General features: G+C 40.0%; 1 protein-coding gene across 2 annotated transcripts in view; it reads left to right on the top strand.

The window, feature by feature from the left end:
• LOC108269081 (matrix metalloproteinase-16) overlaps positions 1-21336 on the top strand; it is a 57873-nt gene that overhangs the window by 13864 nt on the left and 22673 nt on the right. The window contains exons 2-5 of one of the 2 annotated variants that reach the window (XM_017474640.3): positions 2371-2519; positions 2969-2983; positions 4643-4765; positions 8640-8944. In XM_017474640.3, the coding sequence (XP_017330129.1) occupies positions 2371-2519; positions 2969-2983; positions 4643-4765; positions 8640-8944 (592 nt within the window). The remainder of the gene's footprint in view (positions 1-2370; positions 2520-2968; positions 2984-4642; positions 4766-8639; positions 8945-21336) is intronic. The other variant, XM_017474648.3, reaches the window with a different exon arrangement.

The following is a 21336-nucleotide window of genomic DNA, read 5'->3' as shown; positions in this document are numbered from 1 at the left end:
GCTTTCCCCTTGTAATGTCTGCTGTTGTAATGAAGACGAAGCAGAGTGCAGGTTAGAATCTTTCTCTGCTGTAATGCATCTGCCATCAGCTCTGAGCAGCGAAGAAAACGCCAAGCACACACTGCAAACCCAAGAACTCCGAGTGAAGGGAGATAAAGAGAAAGAGAGGGAGGAAGATGAGAATATATAATGGGGCTTTCACATCCGGGACCCAGCCTGAATATTTTCTTCTGGTTCAGGTGAAATAATGATGTTGATATTAATACTTTCTAAGGTAGCACAAGTAGCAGGTAAATGATAATGAGTCTTTATTGGTCACATATACATGAGAAATTCTTTTCTTCGCATACCCCAGCATGTTAGGAGGTTTGGGTCAGAGCGCTGGGTCAGCCATGATACAGTACCCCTGGAGCAGAGAGGGTTAAGAGTCTTGCTCAAGGGCCCAACAGAGGCAGCTTGGCAGTGCTGGGGCTTGAACCCCTGACCTTCCGATCAGTAACCCAGAACCTTAAACGCCAAGCCACCACTGCCCCCTACGCTGGCATTCAGTGTCCAGTATTAATGTCCAGCTGGGAAACTGCATTGCGTTTGCATCTAAGTAGCTCGATGTGACTTGGTGTGAAGGTCACGCATAATGCCAGGTGGCCTGCTGTATGTTAGTGTGTCATTGTCACAATAGGAAAGACAAGCAGAAGGGCAGGAAGAAATGGAAAATAATTACCAGAGGCAGCTATATCTTGCTTAACTGAGTTTGTTTTTGTCTCTTTATTGTTGCTGGGAGGTAGTGCTATGTAGTTACTGTATGTGTAATGTAACACATTGTGTAACTTAACAAACAAATGTCTGCTGGTGGACACAAACACACTTTTTTTTTTGATATTGCTAAGATTCTAGTAAATAGAAGAACTTCAGTTGGAAGTTCGCAACTCTGAAAGAAGGAAGTGTATTGATGACTATGAATGCTGTGACTATGAATAGCACTTATACGGAATCATATAAGCCATGACGGTATAAGTATAATTGCATTACAAAAATAATTATATTATATGTTTATTACATTATTATTATTATTACTTATTATTCCCTCACTCACTTTAAGTAACTGCTTTATCCTGAATAGGGTCATCCAGGATTTAATGATTTTGCGATCACAGAAATGAACACAAAATCAAGAAAATTCTACCAAAAAAAAAAAAAAATCACAAATTTTGATGAAGAAAAAAGCTACAACAAAATCAAGCATTTTTGGCAGCAAAAATCACAAAACAATTCTGAGAAATCCTGTGTGGACTGGGTCATGGTGGAACCAGAGTCTATTCCAGAAACACTGGGCATGTCCTCTTCCTTATCCCCTTCTTCTGCTTCTTCTTCTGCTTCTTCTTCTGCTTCTTCTACTGCTTCTTCTTCTGCTTCTTCTTTTGCTTCTTCTGTTTCTTCTGCTTCTTCTTCTGCTTCTTCTTCTGCTCTTCTTCTGTTTCTTCTTCTGCTTCTTCTTCTGCTTCTTCTTCTGCTTCTTCTACTGCTTCTTCTACTGCTTCTTCTACTGCTTCTTCTTCTGCTTCTTCTGTTTCTTCTTTTGCTGCTTCTTCTGCTTTCTGCTTCTTCTGCTGCTTTCTGCTCAGCTAGTTAGTGAGCTGTGAGATATTCAGCATGATGATGTTGACGGAGGACAGTGCGGTATTAGCACCAAAGTTGAAGCTTTGCTACTTGATCTGTTTGAGCGGAGTGTACAAGTGAGCAGATGAAGAGAGCTGGACAGACTAAAGGACTAAAGCATTGCTTTAAGTAGAGATGAAGCAAGGGTTCAGACCCGCTATTACCACTATCTGTAGTCAAAAAGCATCGTGGGTAATATCAGAAACCGTTAACCAAAAGAAAAATAGACCAATATTCCAATGAAAGACGTTTAAACCAAAAATTCAGAATTTCTTTATGAAATAAATCTTGGACACCACAAAATATCACATATTAATTATAAATATGAATATGCATTGTTGTTCAGGGTGGATGTTTCATTTAATGCTGCCAGCATTTCTGGTTTGTTCCTAAATATTTATTTCTTCAAGTCATGTCTCTGTTTTTGTCTTCTCTCTTTTGTGCGGTGATGACTGAAGGAATGCTCTTGCTGTGTGTAGGGCCACTCTTCCTGGCTTTGTAACAGCATCATGAGGATTGATGCTACGTTAGGTCTACCGATCACAGAGATTCAAATAATCGCTGCAGTCCAGCATTGTTCAACAAAACACAGTCCCAGCATCGATCATTTGTTCTAGTGTTTAGGTTCATGGTCCATTATGCAGTACTTGCTCTCCCAGCTAACTGCTACTGACTTCTAGTTGACCTTTGTCATGTATCTCTTGTGTCCTCCAGGCATGGCTGCAGCGGTATGGCTACCTCCCCCCCACAGACCCTAGAATGTCAGTCCTGCGCTCAGCTCAGAGTATGCAGTCTGCTATCGCTGCCATGCAGCGGCTCTACGGCCTCAACGTTACCGGTGCGCTCGACAAGAACACCATAGAGTGAGTAACTCTTAAGAGTCTACACCTGAACCATGCCACCCAGCTCAGTGCCAATCTCCACCCACTGCCTCATGCTGCTCCAGATTAGGGTGCTTATGCAGAGGAACTTGAATGCCAAGTGCATGGCTTAAGTCCCATGATTTCATTTAAATGAAGTGCCTTCAGATTTGACATGGCTCTCAAAGTGTATCAAAGCTGTTAGCTGGATATTACTGCAAACCTGGACAAGCCCAATCTCTTCCTTCCTCTGTCTGTATATGACCTACTCTGCCTCCTTTAGTGTGCTTGATGCTACGAGGCCTAAATTTTGGTCCTGCAGCACACATGATGTGCTAAATCTAATCAGCACTCTGTACAATGTGATGTTTCAACAGCTAACACCTTTTGCATCTCTAATATCTTAATTGTTGTGTCCTTTTGTTTCCTTTTGCTTCTATGTAATGACGTAGCGCTAACACAATAAGGTGAGGTACCAGTTCTTCTCTATTGTGATAATTGCTTGTTGTTAGAGTGTGTGTGTGTGTGTGCGTGGGTGCGTGTGCGCGTGTGCGCGTGCACACTACGACCATAATTAGTAATTAGCAAATCTCACATCTGTATATGAAGTGACAGGTGTGCAACCATTTTAGCAAATAGTCCTGCTAATATATTTTTTTTTTTTCTCTGTCTCTCTCTCCCTCTCCATCTGTCTCACTAACACATTACTGTACACACTGTTTAGCTGAGGAAAATCTTTGATTGAGAGTGAGGTCCTTATCAACAAGCATACACACTCCTACATACACCTACACGCAGTATACAGTTTAGAATCATTATTACAGTATTGGATAAGATACTAATATCTCAGAAGCGCATAATATTTATCTAAACATTTTTACTTGCTGTAATGTTTTTTTGTGTGTGTTTTGTGAGCATCCTGACTGGGTTCTCGATATAGTTCTCTGTGGATGGGTTTATAAATCGTGGCCTTAGTCTGGTTAAAGAAAGCATTATTTTGGCCAAATGAATGCAGGCCACTCTTTAACCATGATGCATCACAGTGTCACTATTTTTGTCCTTTTTTGTCTTTTATCACAGGCACACACACACATGTGAGGTTCTTCTAAGTTTGAGCTAGGTCATACCTAACATGCACTGAAATGTCTTTCTGTGGTATCTCAGATACCGAGTAATCCTCCTTCACAGAGAGAGAGAGGGAGTGTGTGTGTGAGAGAGGGAGTGTGTGTGAGAGAGAGGGAGTGTGTGTGTGAGAGAGGGAGTGTGTGTGAGAGAGAGGGAGTGTGTGTGAGTGAGAGAGGGAGTGTGTGTGTGAGAGAGGGAGTGTGTGTGTGAGAGAGGGAGTGTGTGTGTGAGAGAGGGAGTGTGTGTGAGAGAGAGGGAGTGTGTGTGTGTGAGAGGGAGTGTGTGTGAGAGAGAGGGAGTGTGTGTGTGTAAGAGAGGGAGTGTGTGTGTGTGAGAGAGGGAGTGTGTGTGTGTGAGAGAGGGAGTGTGTGTGTGAGAGAGGGAGTGTGTGTGTGAGAGAGGGAGTGTGAGAAAGCGTGTGTGAGAGACAGAGAGAGAGTGTGTGTGAGTGAGAGAGAGAGAGAGTGTGTGTGTGAGAGAGAGAGAGAGAGAGAGAGAGAGAGTGTATGTGAGAGAGAGTGTGTGTGATAGAGAGAGAGAGAGAGTGAGAGAGTCTGTGTGAGTGAGAGAGGGAGAGAGTGTGTGTGTGTGAGAGAGATCGAGAGAGAGTGTGAGAGCGAGTGAGTGAGAGAGAAATAGCATATAATGCAGTAGAAAGCTTTCTCTCTGTCAAAAGAAATGGTTTAGATATGTAGCACTCGTTTTGCTTTAGCACTAGCTGAAGCAATGAAAAACATTGTTTTCTGAACGACTTTCATATTCCTCAGAAACCCAGGAGTGTTAAACCCTGTTCACTGTGTGTGGAATATGAAAAATGCTCTTCATGCTGTTGTGTTTTTTGTTTGTTTGTTGTTTTGATTTGGGTTTTTTTTTGTTTTGTTTTTTTTAATTACGTGTATCTGTTGATGCCGTTGGTGCCGACAGCATGATGTCATGACTGGTGGTGGGAGGGTAATCCAGGTCTCTTTCTTTCTTTATCTCTCTCTCTGTTTGTGCTGTAGCTGGATGAAAAAGCCTCGCTGTGGTGTACCAGACCAGCTTGGCGGTGCCTCCAGATTCAGCGTACGGAAACGACGCTACGCTCTCACAGGACAGAAGTGGCAACACAAACATATCACATACAGGTAGTGTGACGAGCATGAACCTCTTTGCTAAAGTACACTCCTATGATGTATTAATGTAAGTATATGTAGCCCCACAGACCCACAGGTTTTACACTGACGCTGTAGACACTGTGAAGGATATATTTAAAGGCAGATGTAATGCCCTCACGTGTCTCTACACTAACCAGCTGAAGTAATGGACTAATTAAACAATCACATTCTTTTTGCCCTCTCTATCTGCCTTACACTCAATCTTATTTTAAATGCAGTTTAAATAGCTCTTTTCAGTCCTATCAGAATATGTCTATTCTCTCATATTCTCAGCCCACATGCTGTTTTCTGTAAATGTTATAAGGTTATAATATTATATTATCTGACCTTCATTCTAATCCATAAATGTAAATCTGATTCCTATCCTAATTTGATAGATTTTCCTAAAGCTTTGGTCTGAACTTGTATTAGGAATCATTCTGCACCCTGAATATAATATGCTCTGAGTATAACATGCCAGTCATATCTTTAGAGAATGGACTGAACCGCCATTACTGAGAAACAGGCTGGTTAACTAGATGCCAGTGGTGAAGTACGGAGGAGGAGAGAGCAGAGGCATTCCCCCTGGATCAGCTACACAAGAGTACACAGTGTGTGTTGTTTCTATGTGTAGGTGTGCAGTATGTCATGTAGCCATGTTTTCTTCTTGTTCTGCCCTACAATTCTTAAATGACCCCTGATCACATGAATAATAACCATTTTCTCTACTTTTTCATCTGAAATATATTAAATACGAATATTTGATATATAAGGGTTTGATCATGAGCATGTATAAAATGCTGTTGTCTTAAAGACTGTAATAATGCACTGTTAAAATGTAAGTGTGTTTATGTACGGTCATGTGAAAAAATAAGTACACTCCATGGAAATTGTTGGCTTTTTGGGGCATATTTTTGACAAGTTGATATACTTGAACAAAACCACAAGGAAAATGAGCTTTTTCAATCATTTATTCAACAGAAATATCAATCAATTCTTCTGTGAAAAAGTAAGTACACCCTTGGTCTCAGAAGCTAGTATTGCCCCCTTTAGCAGAAATAACTTCTTGTAGGTGTTTTGCATAATTGTCCAGTCTCTGACATCGGATTGCTGGAATTTCTGACCACTCTTCCATGCAATATTCTATGAGTTGCAAGATGTTTGAGGGTTTTCTTATATCTTCTGCCTTTTTCAAATCCTCCCACAACATTTCAGTGGGATTCAAATCCAGGCTTTGACTAGGCCATTCCATAACCCTCCATTTCTTCTTTTTCCTTGGTGGATTTGTGACTGATTGTAGAAGCATGCACTTTGACACCAACAGTTGCAAGACTTACCGTTGCAAGCAGATCATGTGATGAAATTTTGGGGTTCTTGGAGACTTATTTTTGTATCAGACAGCTGGGACGGCCAGTCCTGGGACAAATTGTCAGTCATTTGAAATCTGCGCCACTTGTAGATGATTTTCCTTACAGTGGAATGTATTTTAAATAATTTGGAGATCTTTTTAAATCCTTTGCCATCCTTTTTTCTGAAGGCCTTAGAAAACTCTTTAGATCTCGACATGATGACACCACATACCTCAATAACAAAGCGAACACCAGACTCTAGATATAAATAAGACAGGGTCCACCTGCACTCCCTAAGCAGCTTCTAATCACTGGCACCCAATCATGAACACCTGCTTCTAATTTTATGGATTTGAAGGTGTGATAAATGTATAGGTGTACTTACTTTCTCCATTAGACTGATCTGGGTTGTTTTAATTAATTTAAATTGTGAAAATTACTGCAATTTTTTTTATGTCATTTAATAGAGTGTATCAACTTTATTAATAGGCACTGTTTCAAAGAGGATCAAATGTTTGCTTGTCCAGATATGTCAAAAAGCCAACAATTTCCATGGGGTGTACTTATTTTTTCACATGATTGTATGTTACTTTGGGTTGTCAGATGTTGAGAGATGTGGATGCATCTATGTGATACTCTTAATAGACCATATATAAACATGTCAGCTTTTGTGTCTGTATATATTTTGACCAGATCAGAGCTCAGCTACCGGGTGCTTCTAATTAATTCACTCCTCTCTCTGTGTGTAATCTCTGCACCACTGGAGGTCTTTCTTATTATTTACCTCCATCGCTTGCCCATGGAAGATGGAGCACAGCTTTCAGGCATTTTGTTGTAACAGGCCTACAACAACTGGTACATGGAAAGGTTTAAATGACTCAGGAGGTTCTGGGAGAACCATTTTATTACTAATGACACAAATTTAGTGCTTGATGTGGCATGAAAGAATGTTTGGGCAGTTTGAAACCAGGAGAAATGTTTGGCACGGTTTTATCCTTCTAATTGACAGCCAGTCTGGGATTAAGTGCAAACTATTTTTAGATGAAATGAAACCCATTTGTTTCTTACAACTGTAACGCAACAGAGTGTGTGTTTTTTGTTGTTTTAAAAAAAAAAAAAAAAAAAGAGTGAGAAATAAAAGCCAGGGTTATTGTGTTGGCAGGATGTAATATTATGTTCCTGAGTTGCTTTGAATCTCCCTGACACTACTGTAATAGTAATTTACAGTCATCCCTGCATTATGGGTTTTCATGTCAGAATTGTTTGGAAATTTGTATGTATATGCCATACACGGCGTATATGGCTCTGATGTGTTTAATGTCAGCAAGTCCAAACTTTTGGCACAAAGGCTGACCGGCAGGAGCTACAGCCAATCAGGGGAGAGTGTCAGTACGTTTACATGGACAACAATAATCCGAAATTATCCCGATTAAGACAATACTCTGATTAAGAAGCTAGCATGTAAACAGTGATTATTGATGACCTTAATCCGACTAAAGTCATACTCGAAGTAAACACATTAACTCGAATTAAGACATGTGGAGTATTCCTGTTTTAGTCGCATTATCGACGTGCATTACAGACACGTACACACCTTAATCACACTATTAACGTCACAATATTGTCTTATTCAGAATAAGGTCAATAATTAGATTATTGCTGTCCATGTAAATGTAGTCTGTGAAAGTGCAAGCAAAGCAAACAGGAACGTGAGAGAGAATATCATAATGAATTAGGAAAAGTCAGCCAATAGTGAGTGTTAAGATTTACTTAAAAAATTACAATAATAGGCAAATATATTCATGTGGCAGAAATGCAAAGTTTCTAAGGGTTAGTGTTATGATATCTTCTACAGTGAAAATATTTGACAGGATAGTGTATCCCCTTTAAACAGCTTAGTGCACGTCTTTCAGACACAGGCAGGTCTTTAATAATATGCTTGTCGTGAATGAACTGAGAAAACTGTAGGTGAGAGAAGACTGTGTTTTGATCTGTGAGCTCTGTAGTATTGCAGATAATGACGACTGTCCCAGATGGCCGGCGTACATCAGGCCTCTGGCTTATTAAGATATACAGCCTTTCCTGCTTCTCCTGCAGACATAACAAATGTACATACTTTAACTCACATACAGTATTAATCATGTTGTCTGAATACTTTTGCAACATAAATGGATTATTTGTACCTTTAAAAATATTTGGGGATTTGAATATTTCCCAGGCTGTTGATAATTCTTAATTAGAAAATAACTATCGGTTGATTCTCTGTGATTCTCTTTATAACTGCAGCACAAGCTTTTTTACCTGTCCTACTCTTTCAAATAGTGCAAAATATTCCTCTATATACAGGTGCAGTACATTGTCCTGATATACTTTATTGGTTTTTGGGAGATTCACGTTTTATCCAATATGGTACATTTGCTAAATGTTGTTGACCTCATCTGCATTCTTATCGAATGATCCTGCTGGTACTGTAAATTAAAGCACCCCCTCTGACTCCTTACTTCTCCTCTGTCCAGCATAAAGAACGTCACACCTAAGGTGGGCGCAGAGGAGACCCATGATGCCATCAGACGGGCATTTGACGTGTGGCAGAACGTGACACCGCTGCGTTTTGAGGCCGTTCCCTACAGCGAACTGGAGCGAAATAAGAAAGATGTGGATATTACAATCATATTTGCCTCTGGCTTCCATGGAGACAGCTCTCCCTTCGATGGGGAAGGGGGTTTTCTGGCACATGCTTACTTCCCTGGGCCAGGCATTGGAGGAGACACACATTTCGACTCAGACGAGCCCTGGACCCTGGGGAACCCTAACCATGATGGTAAGTATTACACCACTTGCATCTGAGCTGTGAAAGCATTATGGCACAAATACGCTATATATCTATCATGCATTTTTCCCATTTAGTTTAGATATATTATATTTTGTCAGACATGGTGTTTAAAGTTGACCCATTTCACACAGACATACTAAAGTCTAATAGAGTTCGCTGCTTCTGCAGCTGCTTCCAGATATAATAGAAATTGTTTATAAATGTAGAACAGCTAGGGTTATTCAAGTATGCACTGTTACATGTGCACAAGTGCTTCAAATAAAGAAAGACTGCTGTGACCAGTAACCCCTTGCACCTATTTTTCACTGCTTCTCACAACTGACAGAAGGCCAAAAAGACATAAGGCCAGAAGTCATTTACTTTCAGTAGAGAACTGGGGCTCGTTTTCGTTTTCGAGGCTATGGATGTGTTGAAAGTATTTAGCATGTGTGACTAAACATGTTTGGATGGTATGCTTGTAAAATTTGGGATATGGGTTTGGGCACCACATTCAAGCTTTCACATGCCCTGTGGGCGAGCTAATCATTTATCTACCCACACATCTAAATATTAAATATTGTCGGTTTTTAACTTTGAAAAAGTTGATATGAATAAAAACAAACTGCTTTGGTTTCGTGTTATGTTGATGGCCACTTTCACTATATGACCAAATGTATATCGATACGTTACCATCAGACGCATTTGTTCTTGTCTCATTCCAAAACCAAGGGCATTAATGTGGAGTCAGTTCACCCTTTGCTGTTATAATAACTTCCACTCTTCTGGAAGGGCTTTTCACTTGATTTTGGAGCATGGTTCTAGTGGATTTATAGTCATATGAAAAAATAAGTACACCCCATGGAAAGTGTTCGCTTTTGTGACATATTTGAACAAGCAAACATTTGATCATCTTTGAAACAGTGCCTATTAATAAAGTTGATATACTTGAAAGAAAATAACAAGGAAAAATGGCTTTTTCATTTGTTCAACAGAAATATCAATAGATGTGATATTCTTCTGTGGAAAAAATAAGTACACCCTTAGTCTCACTAGCTAGTATTGCCCCCTTTAGCAGAAATAACTTCTTGTGGGTGTTTTGCATAATTGTCCACCAGTCTCTGACATCAGATTGCTGGAATTTCTGACCACTCTTCCCTGTAATATTCTTTCACTTGCAAGATGTTTGAGGGTTTTCTTGCATTTACCGCCCATTTCAAACCACCCCCCCCCCCCCCCCCACCACCACCACCACCACCACCCCCAACATTTCAATGGGATTCAAATACAGGCTTTGACTAGACCATTCCATAACCCTCAATTTTGTTCTTTTTGAGTCATTCCTTGGTGGATTTGTTAGTGTGTTTAGGATCATTATCCTGTTGAAAGCTCCACTTTCAGTTCAACTTCATCTTTCGGACAGATGGCCTCACATTATCTTCAAGCACTCTTTGATATGATGCAGGATTCATAGTTGAATCAATGAATGCAATCTGTCCTTCCCTGAGGCAGCGGAACAACCCCAATCCATAACATTTCCACCACCGTGCTTCACAGTTGGTATGAGGTGCTTCCCCTGAAAAGCTGTCTGTGGTCAGTGCCAAACATGTCTGCTGTTGCTGTGGCCAAACTACTATCTTTGATTCATCTGTCCAGAGAATGTTATTCCAAAAGGCCTGGTCTTTGCCTATGTGCTCATTAGCAAACTGTAGTCTTGCTCTGATGTTCTTTTTAGACAGCAAAGGCTTTTTCCTGGCATGCCTCACATGCAGGTCAAATTTGTGCAATCTGTTTTTGATTGTAGAAACATGCACTTTGACACCTACAGTTGCAAGACTTACTATCAGATCCTGTGATGAAATTTGGGGGTTCTTGGGGACTTCTTTTTGTATCAGACAGCTCTGATGGCCAGTCCTGGACTAATTGGCCGTTGTTTGAAAGCTGCATCATTTGTAGATGATTTTCCTTAAATAATTTGGAGATCTTTTTAAATCCGTTGCCAGACTCATAAGCATCCACAACCTTTTTTCTGAAGGCCTTACAGAACTCTTTAGATCTTGGCATGATGACACCACATACCTCAGTAACAAAGGGAACACCAGACTCTAGATATGAGAGGGGTATAAATAGGACAGGCTCCACCTGCACTCCCTAAGCAGGTTTTAATCACTGGCACCCAATCTTCAACATCTGATTCTAACTGTGTGGATTTAAAGGTGTGATAAATGTAGGGGTGTAGTTACTTTTTCCATGTGACTTTCCATGTGTTTTTTTTTTTTTTTTCTTAATTCAAATTGTGAAAATGAATACAAAATGTAAATTTTATGTGTCCAAAGACATTCCAAAGACTTTCAGTGGGGTTGAGGTTAGAGCTCTGTGCAGGATACTCAAGTTTTTCCACACCAACTATCGGAAAACCATGGTCTTTATGGACCATACTTTGTACACAGGGGCATTGTCATGTTAGAACAGGTTTGGGCCCTTTAGTTCCAGTGAAGGCAAATCGTAATGTTAAAGTATACAAAGACACTCTAGACATTTGTGTACAGCTAACTTTCTGGCAACAGTTTGGGGAAGCAGCACATATGGGTGTGATGGGCGGTCCACATACTTTTGGCCATACAGCGTATTTTTTCCTGTTGAGTAATACTGTGCATGTCGTGCTAGTGGTTGTGTGTTTTTGAACACTTGGAGTATTGTCATTTTAAATAGCCATCTTAAGTGAAATTTATTTGTTAATGCGCTTTTCTCATTTTAAAGCTTAGTTGTTAAAAATAATATATCAGTGCAGTTATTAAAAGAAATGTGTTATGTAAAAAATATATCAGATGTGTTGAAGAAAAAAAGCAATTTAAAACTGTTTTGAAAGCAAACCTATCTTCTTATTAGTATGGTAAAGAGAGTCAGTGCTATTATAGGCCCTGATATGGTAGTAAAGATTTAACCTGTGGCTTGTAGGAAGAACTCTATTATGACCAATCAGTGATAATGAGCTGGAGAGGTATTACCAGGATGCTGGTGATTCATCCTCTCTCTCGCTCTCTCTCTCTCTCTCTCTCTCTCTCTCTCTCTCTCTCTCTCTCTCTCTCTCTTTCTCTTTCTCTTTCTTTCTCTCCATCATGTGTTGATGTGGCTGATTTCTGAGGACCCATTTATTCCATAGTGAAGACATGGAATTATGCAATCGCTTAAATTATACATCCAGTGGAAGGGAGAAAATAGCCCGATGCCGAATAAGAGCACATGCATGCATATTTCATCTAAGACGGTGACCGTACATTAGTGTCTGTAACAGTATGTGTGTGTGTGTGTGTGTGTGTGCGTGTGTGCTGAGGTGTTTTTCTCTGTGTGGCATCTGAACATGTCTGGAGGACAAGTGAGAGAAAAGAATAACAGAATTTGGACGGCTTGGTGTTCTGACTCATCAAGGCTTCATGCCCTTATTCAACTAACCAGACAAATATACTGTACACCAAATTAATGCACAAAAGAAGCAAAAAGAAAAAAGGAAAGCCAGTGGGGGAGAGAGAGAGAAAGAGCATGGTTTCATATATATATATATATATATATATATATATATATATATATATATATATATATATATGTATATGTATGTATGTGTGTGTGTGTGTGTGCAACAATGTGTGCTATCAAGTAAATGTTCTCTGTGGGAGTTTCAGCCTCTCACATGGTTTTGGAGAAATTTTGGCCCACTCTTCTTTACTACATTGCTTAAGTTCATTGAAGTTTTGGAGCAACAACATCTCAATGGGGTTGAGGAATGGACTTTAATGTTGCCATTTCAACACCTTGATTTTTGTCTTCTTTAGCCATTCACTTATCAAGTTGCTGGTGGGCTTGGCATCATTGTCCTGTTCCATGACCCAGTTTTGGCCCAGCTTAAGCTGCTGGGCAGATGGCCTCACATTTGTCTCAAAAATATTCTGGTATAAAGTCGAGTTCATCGCTGTGTCAATGACTGCAAGTTTCCCAGGTCCTGTGGCTGCAAAACAAGCCAAAATAATCACCCCTCCACCATGCTTGACAGCTGGTATGAGGTGTTCCTGGCGATATGCTGTGTTTGGTTTTTTTGCCAAGTATGGCACTGTGCATGATGACCAGACATCTCCACCTTGGCCTCATCAATCTAAAGGATATTGTTGTGTGCTTTTGTGATTTAGAATTGAATAAAGGTGTACTTTCTTTTTCCTATGACTGTACAATATTGATTAAGTGGTACTAATTAAGGGGTACTAAATTAGTGAAATATAATTCACTTTATTATCTGGGTTTGTTCCCAGGCTGGTAGTTTGTTTAGCTGTAAGAGCAGTAAACACCTCCTCTGTATTTTTCATTGCTTGTCAGGCTCAACCAATTTCATTTGTGCCTTTCTGTGATTGGCTGCTAGAGGCCTGGAAGAGAGTGACAGGAAGACTGCGATCTGTGATCAAATCGAGCTGAATATTAGAAACTAATATCCAACAATATCAGATTTTCTGAAATAACATCAGTAAAAAAAATACATTTTTGAAATTGCCCGTCTCTAGTGTGAATGCTGCACATCAGAGTGTGTTTGTATGCTCAGCAGCAGTTAGCAGTGCTACCGATGTAGACGAGATTTCAAAAAGATCAGACAAGTCACGGCTTTATTTTTGCCTCACTTCTCTATTAAAACTCTCCATCGTTCACCTCTTCTGGCCATTTTTCATGTGTTTGATCCATTCCTCCTGCTCTCTGAATATCACTGAGCATATCACTCCCTTCTGCTGTTCCACATTTTCTGTATGAATCACCTATTCTTCACACTGTCTTGGTCTAAGAGCCAGCACTGTTACTCTCTCCCTACTGTCCATTTACCTCACTTTTCTGTTCACTCTGTCTCTCTGTCTCTCTCTTACCTTCCTTGTGCCATGTAGTTCTTTTACAGACACATACACAAACATTGTCACACACATTGTCAAATCAAATCTCTGGTTGGCCTGTTGCTAGGGATGTGCCAACCCACTGTGAGCGTGTTTTGCTGTGAGTGAGGGATTACCGCCTTCCTCTCCCTCCTCCTTCTCTTGCTGAGCTACGTACATGGACTTCTGCCAGTGGACTTCTTCTCCACTGTCTAGGCCCTACATCACCTCAATCATTATGTTCTTGTCTGTGTCTCATCCACTTGCTTACCATTGTTTGCTTTCACACAGAACATGTACACATATACAATATACAGTGCTGTGAAAAAAGTTTTTCTTCTGTTTTTGTGTATATCTGATACTAAATAGTTTTAGATCTTCAAACGAAATACAACTTCAAATTTTTTATTGAAGCAAAAAAAAAACTTATCCAACACCTATCACCAATGTGAAAATCGAATTGCCCCCTTAAGCTTAAAATCTGTTTGTGCAACCATTAGCAGCAGTAACTGCAACCAAGCGCTTACGATAACTGGAGATCAGTGTTTCACTTACTTCTAGGACTAGGACTTACTCTTATGCTTTGGATCATTGTCTTGCTGCATAATCCAGTTGCACTTGAGTTTCAGCTTACAGACTGAAGACCGGACATTCTCCTGTAGGATTTTCTGGTAGAGAGCAAAGCATCCCCACAACATCACACTGCCACCACCATGCTTGACCATAGGTATGATGCTCTTTTTGTGGAATTCTGTGTTTGGTTTACGCCAGATGTAATGGGACCCCTGTCTTCCAAACAGTTCCATTTTCGACTCATTAGTCCACAGAACATTCTCCCAAAAGGTTTGAGGATCATCAAAGTGTGTTTTAGCAAAATTCAGAGGACCCTTAATGTTCTTCTGGGTCAGCAGAGGTTTTCATCTCATCACTCTCCCATAGATCTCATTGTTGCCCAGTGTCCTTCTGATAGTGGAGTCATGAACAGTGACCTTTATTGATGCAAGAGAGGCCTGTAGTTCCTTTGATGTTGTCCTTGGCTCTTTTGTGACTTCCTGGATGAGTAGTGTGCAGAGTTTTTTTCCATTTGGAGATAATGGCCCTCACTGTGGTTTTTTGGAATACCAGAGCCTTTGAAATAGCTTTGAAGCCCTTCCCAGACTGATGTTTTTCAATCACCTTCTTCCTCATCATTTCTGGAATTTCTTTCACCTTTGGCATAGTGTGTTATTGGGTAAGATCTTTTAATCAACTTCATGCTGTTGAAAAAGTTCTATTTTCCTTTTTTTCTGCTGAATAAGTTCTATTTATGTGTTGATTTGATTGAACAGGGTTTGCAGTAATCAGGCCTGGTTGAGTCTACTCCAGCTGAACAACATTATGAATGCAGTTTCATAGATTTGGGGAATTAGTAACTATGGGGGCAAATACATTTTCGCACAGTCCCAGTTGGTATTGCATAACATTTTTTTGCTTCGATAAATAACATTATCATTTAAAAAATGTATTCTGTATTTACTCAGCTTGCCTTTGTTTCATCTTAGATTTTGTTTTAATTTCTGAACCAATTTAGGGAACGAGATATACACAAAAACAGACGAAATCAGGCAAATACTTTTTCACACCACTGTACACATGCACCCAGGACTAACATACGTTAGACACTGTACATTCTTACCCAGGAGGTATGTACAGCATAACTGCTAGAGATAACCTGTGCTGAATATAAGGCAGGAAAGTAATGTATAAATCATACTGTTATCCTATGAGTATGAGGAGTTACTCATAGCCAACAAAATATTTTTCCTGAGCAATGAGTACTTGACACACTGCTTTTTTTTCCTCTGCTCCTTCTCCCACTTTCTTTCCCAGTCCTCTATCATCATTTCTCTCTTTTCACACTCCCAAGTGTCTGAGCACTATAATGTCGGTGTTGTCAAAACCTCTGTTTGTGTGTGTGGCATGTTATTATATCTGGTGGGTCTAGATAAAGTTTTTCGTTATTTTGTTATTCGTAGTGTGTGTGCTTGTGTTTCGGCCCATCTATTCCTCTCTGAGTCAGTGATGCAGTGAGAGATGGCTTTAAAGACGCAATACCCAAGAATAGGTCACTGATGCTGAAAGTGTTATGGTTTAATTCAAAATGACAATAATAGTTGCCTATTTTTATGTGGCTGAAATAAAATATGTAAATATTTAAGCCTGTGAAATACCTGCTGAAACCTGAAAGGCCATGTTTTTCAACCAATTAAGTCAACATTGCTAAGCCAATTACAGACTACCCCATGGATGTAGCATAAATATGTCAACTTGACTGGACCAGCAGTTCCAGAGAGACACTTTCATAAATGTCAGAGATACACGTGCCAAATTTGGTAGGCTACCTGTGCAACAGGCTATGTTATGCTATAGTGCCACCATCTCTATTTAGGGGTGCTTGGACCACTAAAACAGATGAGATGAGAAATAAGAAATTCTATAAATAAATGTACCAATTCAGAAGGGCAAAATTGAAATCCTGTAAAATAATACATCTGATGGTCTTTTACTCCTGTTTATAGTAATATCATCACTGAAGAGCTTGGACAGGAATGTGTTGATCCCTTACAACCCTCACCTTCTTGGTTGATGTAAATCAGATAGACTGGGCATGCAATGTGCCTAATGTTTTAAAGCCATTATCATTGAAATGGTCTAGAATCTGACTTTATGTCTGCACCTTAAGGAACATTTAAGGACCAGTTAGCACAACTGTCTTAAATTTTACACCCAGAAAATTATGACCAGCTTCACTTAATGCCAGGTGTAATCCCTGTTGGTGCAAATGGCTTCTAGGCTCTCCCTGGCTTAGATTTCTATCTGACTAGCAGACATATGTTTAACTTTAATAATGTTGTAGAGCAGCGAGACAGGAAGAGAGCAAATTCCATGAATACAGCAGACCTATAAAATATTCTTGTTGTAAATAGCCCTGTAGATATCATGGCAGCATGGCACCACACTAGCAGATAAGAGAGAATAGTTCTGTCTCAGTCTACATGCTCTACACTGACATATAAGGATATGAATTTAGGAGGGTTTCATGGTCTTAAAGATGTTTGCAATAGCTTGGGTCTTACTCAGGAAAAAAAAAAGTTACATGTGTCTATACTCATGCAGGAAATGAAAAGTTGAGAAGAATGTTTTCACTGCCTCAAAGGGTCATGGGGTTTAGGAAAACAATGCATAAGAAGACGTATAAAGAATTCATTCCTCTACCTGAGAACACTGCTGTATAAAATTTAAGTGAAAATAGTCATTTTAGCTGATCAGTGCAAACTCTGGTACTTTAAAGATGCTTTAACTTATGTAGTGTTTACGCCATTTGAATCAAACCCTGGTGTCCCCCCAAGTGCAATTCATTTGTGCAGGTGAGAACACAACATTCATAATTAGGTGCGAATCAAAACAAGTTGAAAGTGAACTCTAGGGCAGTTCGGCTGCAATGAGAACGTGGTTTAACCCTGAATTGATCCAACTGCAGGAAGTGAACCAGACATGCCAGGCATTTTATGTTGCAGTATTGTTTTATAGCTGTGTGCTGCTAACTGATCTACGGGGTGCTTTTTGCTTCGTTTAATTTTGTGCCATGAGCAAACAGACCAAACCAAATAGCAAGCAAATCAAAAGTATTCATTTAATTCTGATTCAGATTCAGCAAACAGACTAATGCTCGAATAAATGACTCAAACAATAGTTTCATCAAATGTCACTGCTTTGTTTCAACAAATTTGAACTTCATCTAATAAATGTAGGCAACCATAGTTTTATTATTAGCCATCATCTCTTTCACAGATCGGGTATGTTTGTACTGTGTACACATGGTTCAGCGGTTCAGCCTCTCTCTCTTGCTCCAGAGTGCTTCCGGATCAGCCTTGCTCCAGGATTAATGGTGCGGACTTGGCTGTGTGAAGGAGCCAACGGTGTCCTTGTGTTGTGGATTCAGCCTCCTTGCTTTGTGGATGATTGGCAGGATGTATGTTCCTGTGCACCTGATTAAGCCTGATAGCTCTTCTTTAACTGCAAAAGAATAAAATATTCATTGTCCGCACGGGTCCAATGGCTATCAGCATGATGTCTTCACAAGGAAAATAGATTGAGGGGTTTGTAAATAGTGTGAGCATGGATTTGATCTCTATTCACACTTTGTGAGACATGAAAAAAGTCTTGTTTTTTTTTGAGGAAACTATTATTAAACTGTTTTAGCTTGTTTCATATCAAGTTTATCTTGAGTATTAAAGAGACATGTATAATTGCATGACCTTCTCATCTGCTTGAGATCTTGGTTATACTGTACCTACAAGCTATTTTACTGCGAGGTCTGTCCTCTTCCACTCTGTTAGTAAGAAACATTGTGTTGCTGTGTTTATGTGATTGCTGTGTCAGTCGCAGTTAGGTGTCCAGAGCTAGTGTTTTGAACTGTATTTGCTCAGTATCCTTTGCTGTATAAGGAGAGAGCACCCTGCTGTCACCCACTAGGCAAGCCCTCAAAATAGCCACTCACCCACTGACTCGAGCATTAACTTTCCATGTGAGGAGCAATACCCTCTTCCGCCTGTGTAGTGCTTCTCGCCAAGCCGACTGGACATGGACCGTCGTCCTTAATCTCTCCTGACCTTCAGCAGTCTCAACTCAAATCAAAGAGAGATGTAGACTGCAGGACAACATAGCCTGTTGGAGTATTTAAGCATCAGTCTAGGGAATAAACAGTGCAAAATCAACAATAGATGCTTGAGGGAATGAAAAGAAAGAAATTCAGAGCAAAAGTCAAGAACATCAGAATCTAGAAATGACCATGAAAATACTGAGCTTAGAACAATTAAGAATTTATTTTTATGGCTAGCAGAAAAACAAAGAGAGAGAGAGAGAGAGAGAGAGAGAGAGAGAGAGAGAGAGAGAGAGAGAGAGAGAGAGAGAGAGAGAGAGAGAGAAAATGCAGACAGAGGGAGAAATGAAGAGATGGAGAAGCAGCTGGACCCTCCACAATACCCAGTTTGTCTGGCTCATTTCTTCACACCCATGAACGAGCCTGAAAATCTGATCTGTCTAGGAATTAGCAAACCATAATGGAAGAATGCCAGGAATGTGAGCACTCAGCTTTTCTTTCTTTCTTTCTTTCTTTCTTTCTTTCTCTCTCTCCCTCACTCTCTCTTTGTTTTTCTGCTATCAATAGAAAATAAAATCCTCCTTGTTCTGAGCTCAGTATTTTCATGGTCATGTCTGCTGAATAGCAATAGCAATAACAACAATAATAATAATAATACTTTAGCCAGTATACAAAAGTTTATAGTCCACTATTGTGAAGGACCTCTGCCTTGCTCTATATTTTAGTGCTGCAGTGATGAATAACAGTATCATATGATTTTTGAGACTATAAAAAGCATCATTTTACAGAGCAGAGCATAGTAGGACATGTGACCATGAGATGTCACACCGGGAGTCATGGGATTCAGACCAGAAAACACGGTGAACTCTTGAGCCCACATTACACCAGAGAGTGGTGCTCATGAAACACAAACACACACACACACTATAATTTATGAGGACCTTCCAATGGCATAATTATTAATGCAGATAATTAATGATACACTTGACCCAAATCTAACACTAACCTAAAGCTCAATAGCCAAAGGGAAACCTTTTGGGGGGAAAAAAAAGCAAAATGTTCTCACAAGGTTAAATTGTCAGATCGTCCTATCTTTCTGGGGACATTTGGTCCTCACGAATATAATTCCTTATAGATATTTAGGGAATCATTCCAGATCATTCCTAATCCATAGTATGATCGTTATGGTAGAGAAGAGTCATGCCCTACCTTTCCTTGGTTACTGACACACACATTATACTGACACACCAGTTTTCATCTGGTCCTACAAAGTTCTCTCTTCTTCCCCCTCGGTCTGCCCCAGAGAAATGAGGAGAATAAATAAATGTGAAATGGTGTTCCCTACAGACCAGAGAAAGACGGACTGCTCCAAGGCTCTGGAGGGAGATCTTGTAAGACCCCCAGTATTGTTCTATTTTCCTTGAAATACTGTCCCCCTGGAGGACTGCATATTTAGTAAGCGCCCTGCGGGCACGGGCCACCGTTGTCATCCAGAACAAAATGCTGCAGCATAGGTCCCTGTGGAGAGCCGTGTACATTACAGGAGCTGAGACAGCATCCTAAGCCTGAGGGTCAGGAGAGGCCTGCGTTCAAGATGAGGCAATTGTTTAAGGGCACTGGGATGAAAGCTGCTGTTTTGTTCCCAAACCTTTTCTCTATTGTTGCAATCACTATGGTGTTTTCCATCTAGCTCTTTTCTGCAAATTCTGAAAATTAGAAACATTGCTAAATATTGGGCAAAAAAGTCTTTGTACATAGTTAGTTAGAAAGGTTGTTCTATCGTTAAAGACTATATGTGAAAAAGAGTGATGGAAACAGATTTTTCTAATAAATTATGACATGGACATGTGTCACATATTTCAGCGCTATGTACAGTGGTGCTTTAAATTTGTGAACCCTTTATAATTTTCTATATATCTGCATAAATATGGCCTAAAACATCATCAGATTTTCACACAAGTACACATAGAGAACCCAGTTAAACAAATGAAACAAAAATATTATACTTGGTAATTTATTTACTGAGGGAAGTGATCCAATAGTGGTGGATAAGTGGTTAAGGCTTTGGGTTACTGATTGGAAGGTTGGGGTTCAAGCCCCAGCACTGCCAAGCTGTTGGGCCCTTGAGTGAGGCCCTTAACTTTCTCTGCTCCAGGGGTGCCGTATCCATTATCATTATTGCATATCTGTGAGTGACAAAATTATGTGAATTTAATTTGAAGGTGAAATTACAGTCAAGTGATTTCAATCAATGGGACAACAATCAGGTGTGAATGAGTGCCCTGTTTTGTGTAAAGACCAGGGATCTATCAAAGTCTGATCTTCACAACACATGTTTGTCGAAGTGTATTATGGCATGAACAAAGGAGATTTCTGACGACCTCAGAAAAAGAATTGTTGATGCTCATCAGGCGGGAAAAGGTTACAAAAGCATCTCTAAAGAGTTTGGACTCCACCAATCCACAGTCAGACAGATTGTGTACAAATGGAGGAGATTCAAGACCATTGTTACCCTCCCCAGGAGTGGTCGACCAACAAAGATCACTCCACGAGCAAGACCTGTAATAGTCTTAGAGGTCATAAAGGAACCCAGGGTGACTTCTAAGCAACTAAAGGCGTCTCTCACATAATGTTAATGTTCATGAATCCACTGAACAACAATGGTGTGTATGGCAGGGTTGCAAGGAGAAAGCCACTGCTCTCCAAAAGGAACATTGCTACTCATCTGCAGTTTGCTAAAGATCATGTGGACAAGCCAGAAGACTATTGGAAAATGTTTTGTGGATGGATGAGACCAAAATTGAACTTTTTTGGTTTAAAGAAGTGTTATGTTTGGAGAAAGGAAAACACTGCATTCCTAC

The sequence above is a fragment of the Ictalurus punctatus genome, chromosome 1, assembly GCF_001660625.3.
Source record: "Ictalurus punctatus breed USDA103 chromosome 1, Coco_2.0, whole genome shotgun sequence".
In the NCBI taxonomy this organism is placed as follows: Eukaryota; Metazoa; Chordata; class Actinopteri; order Siluriformes; family Ictaluridae; genus Ictalurus; species Ictalurus punctatus.
The sequence above is the reverse complement of the archived record's forward strand: the minus strand, read 5'-3'. Positions and strand labels throughout refer to the sequence as shown.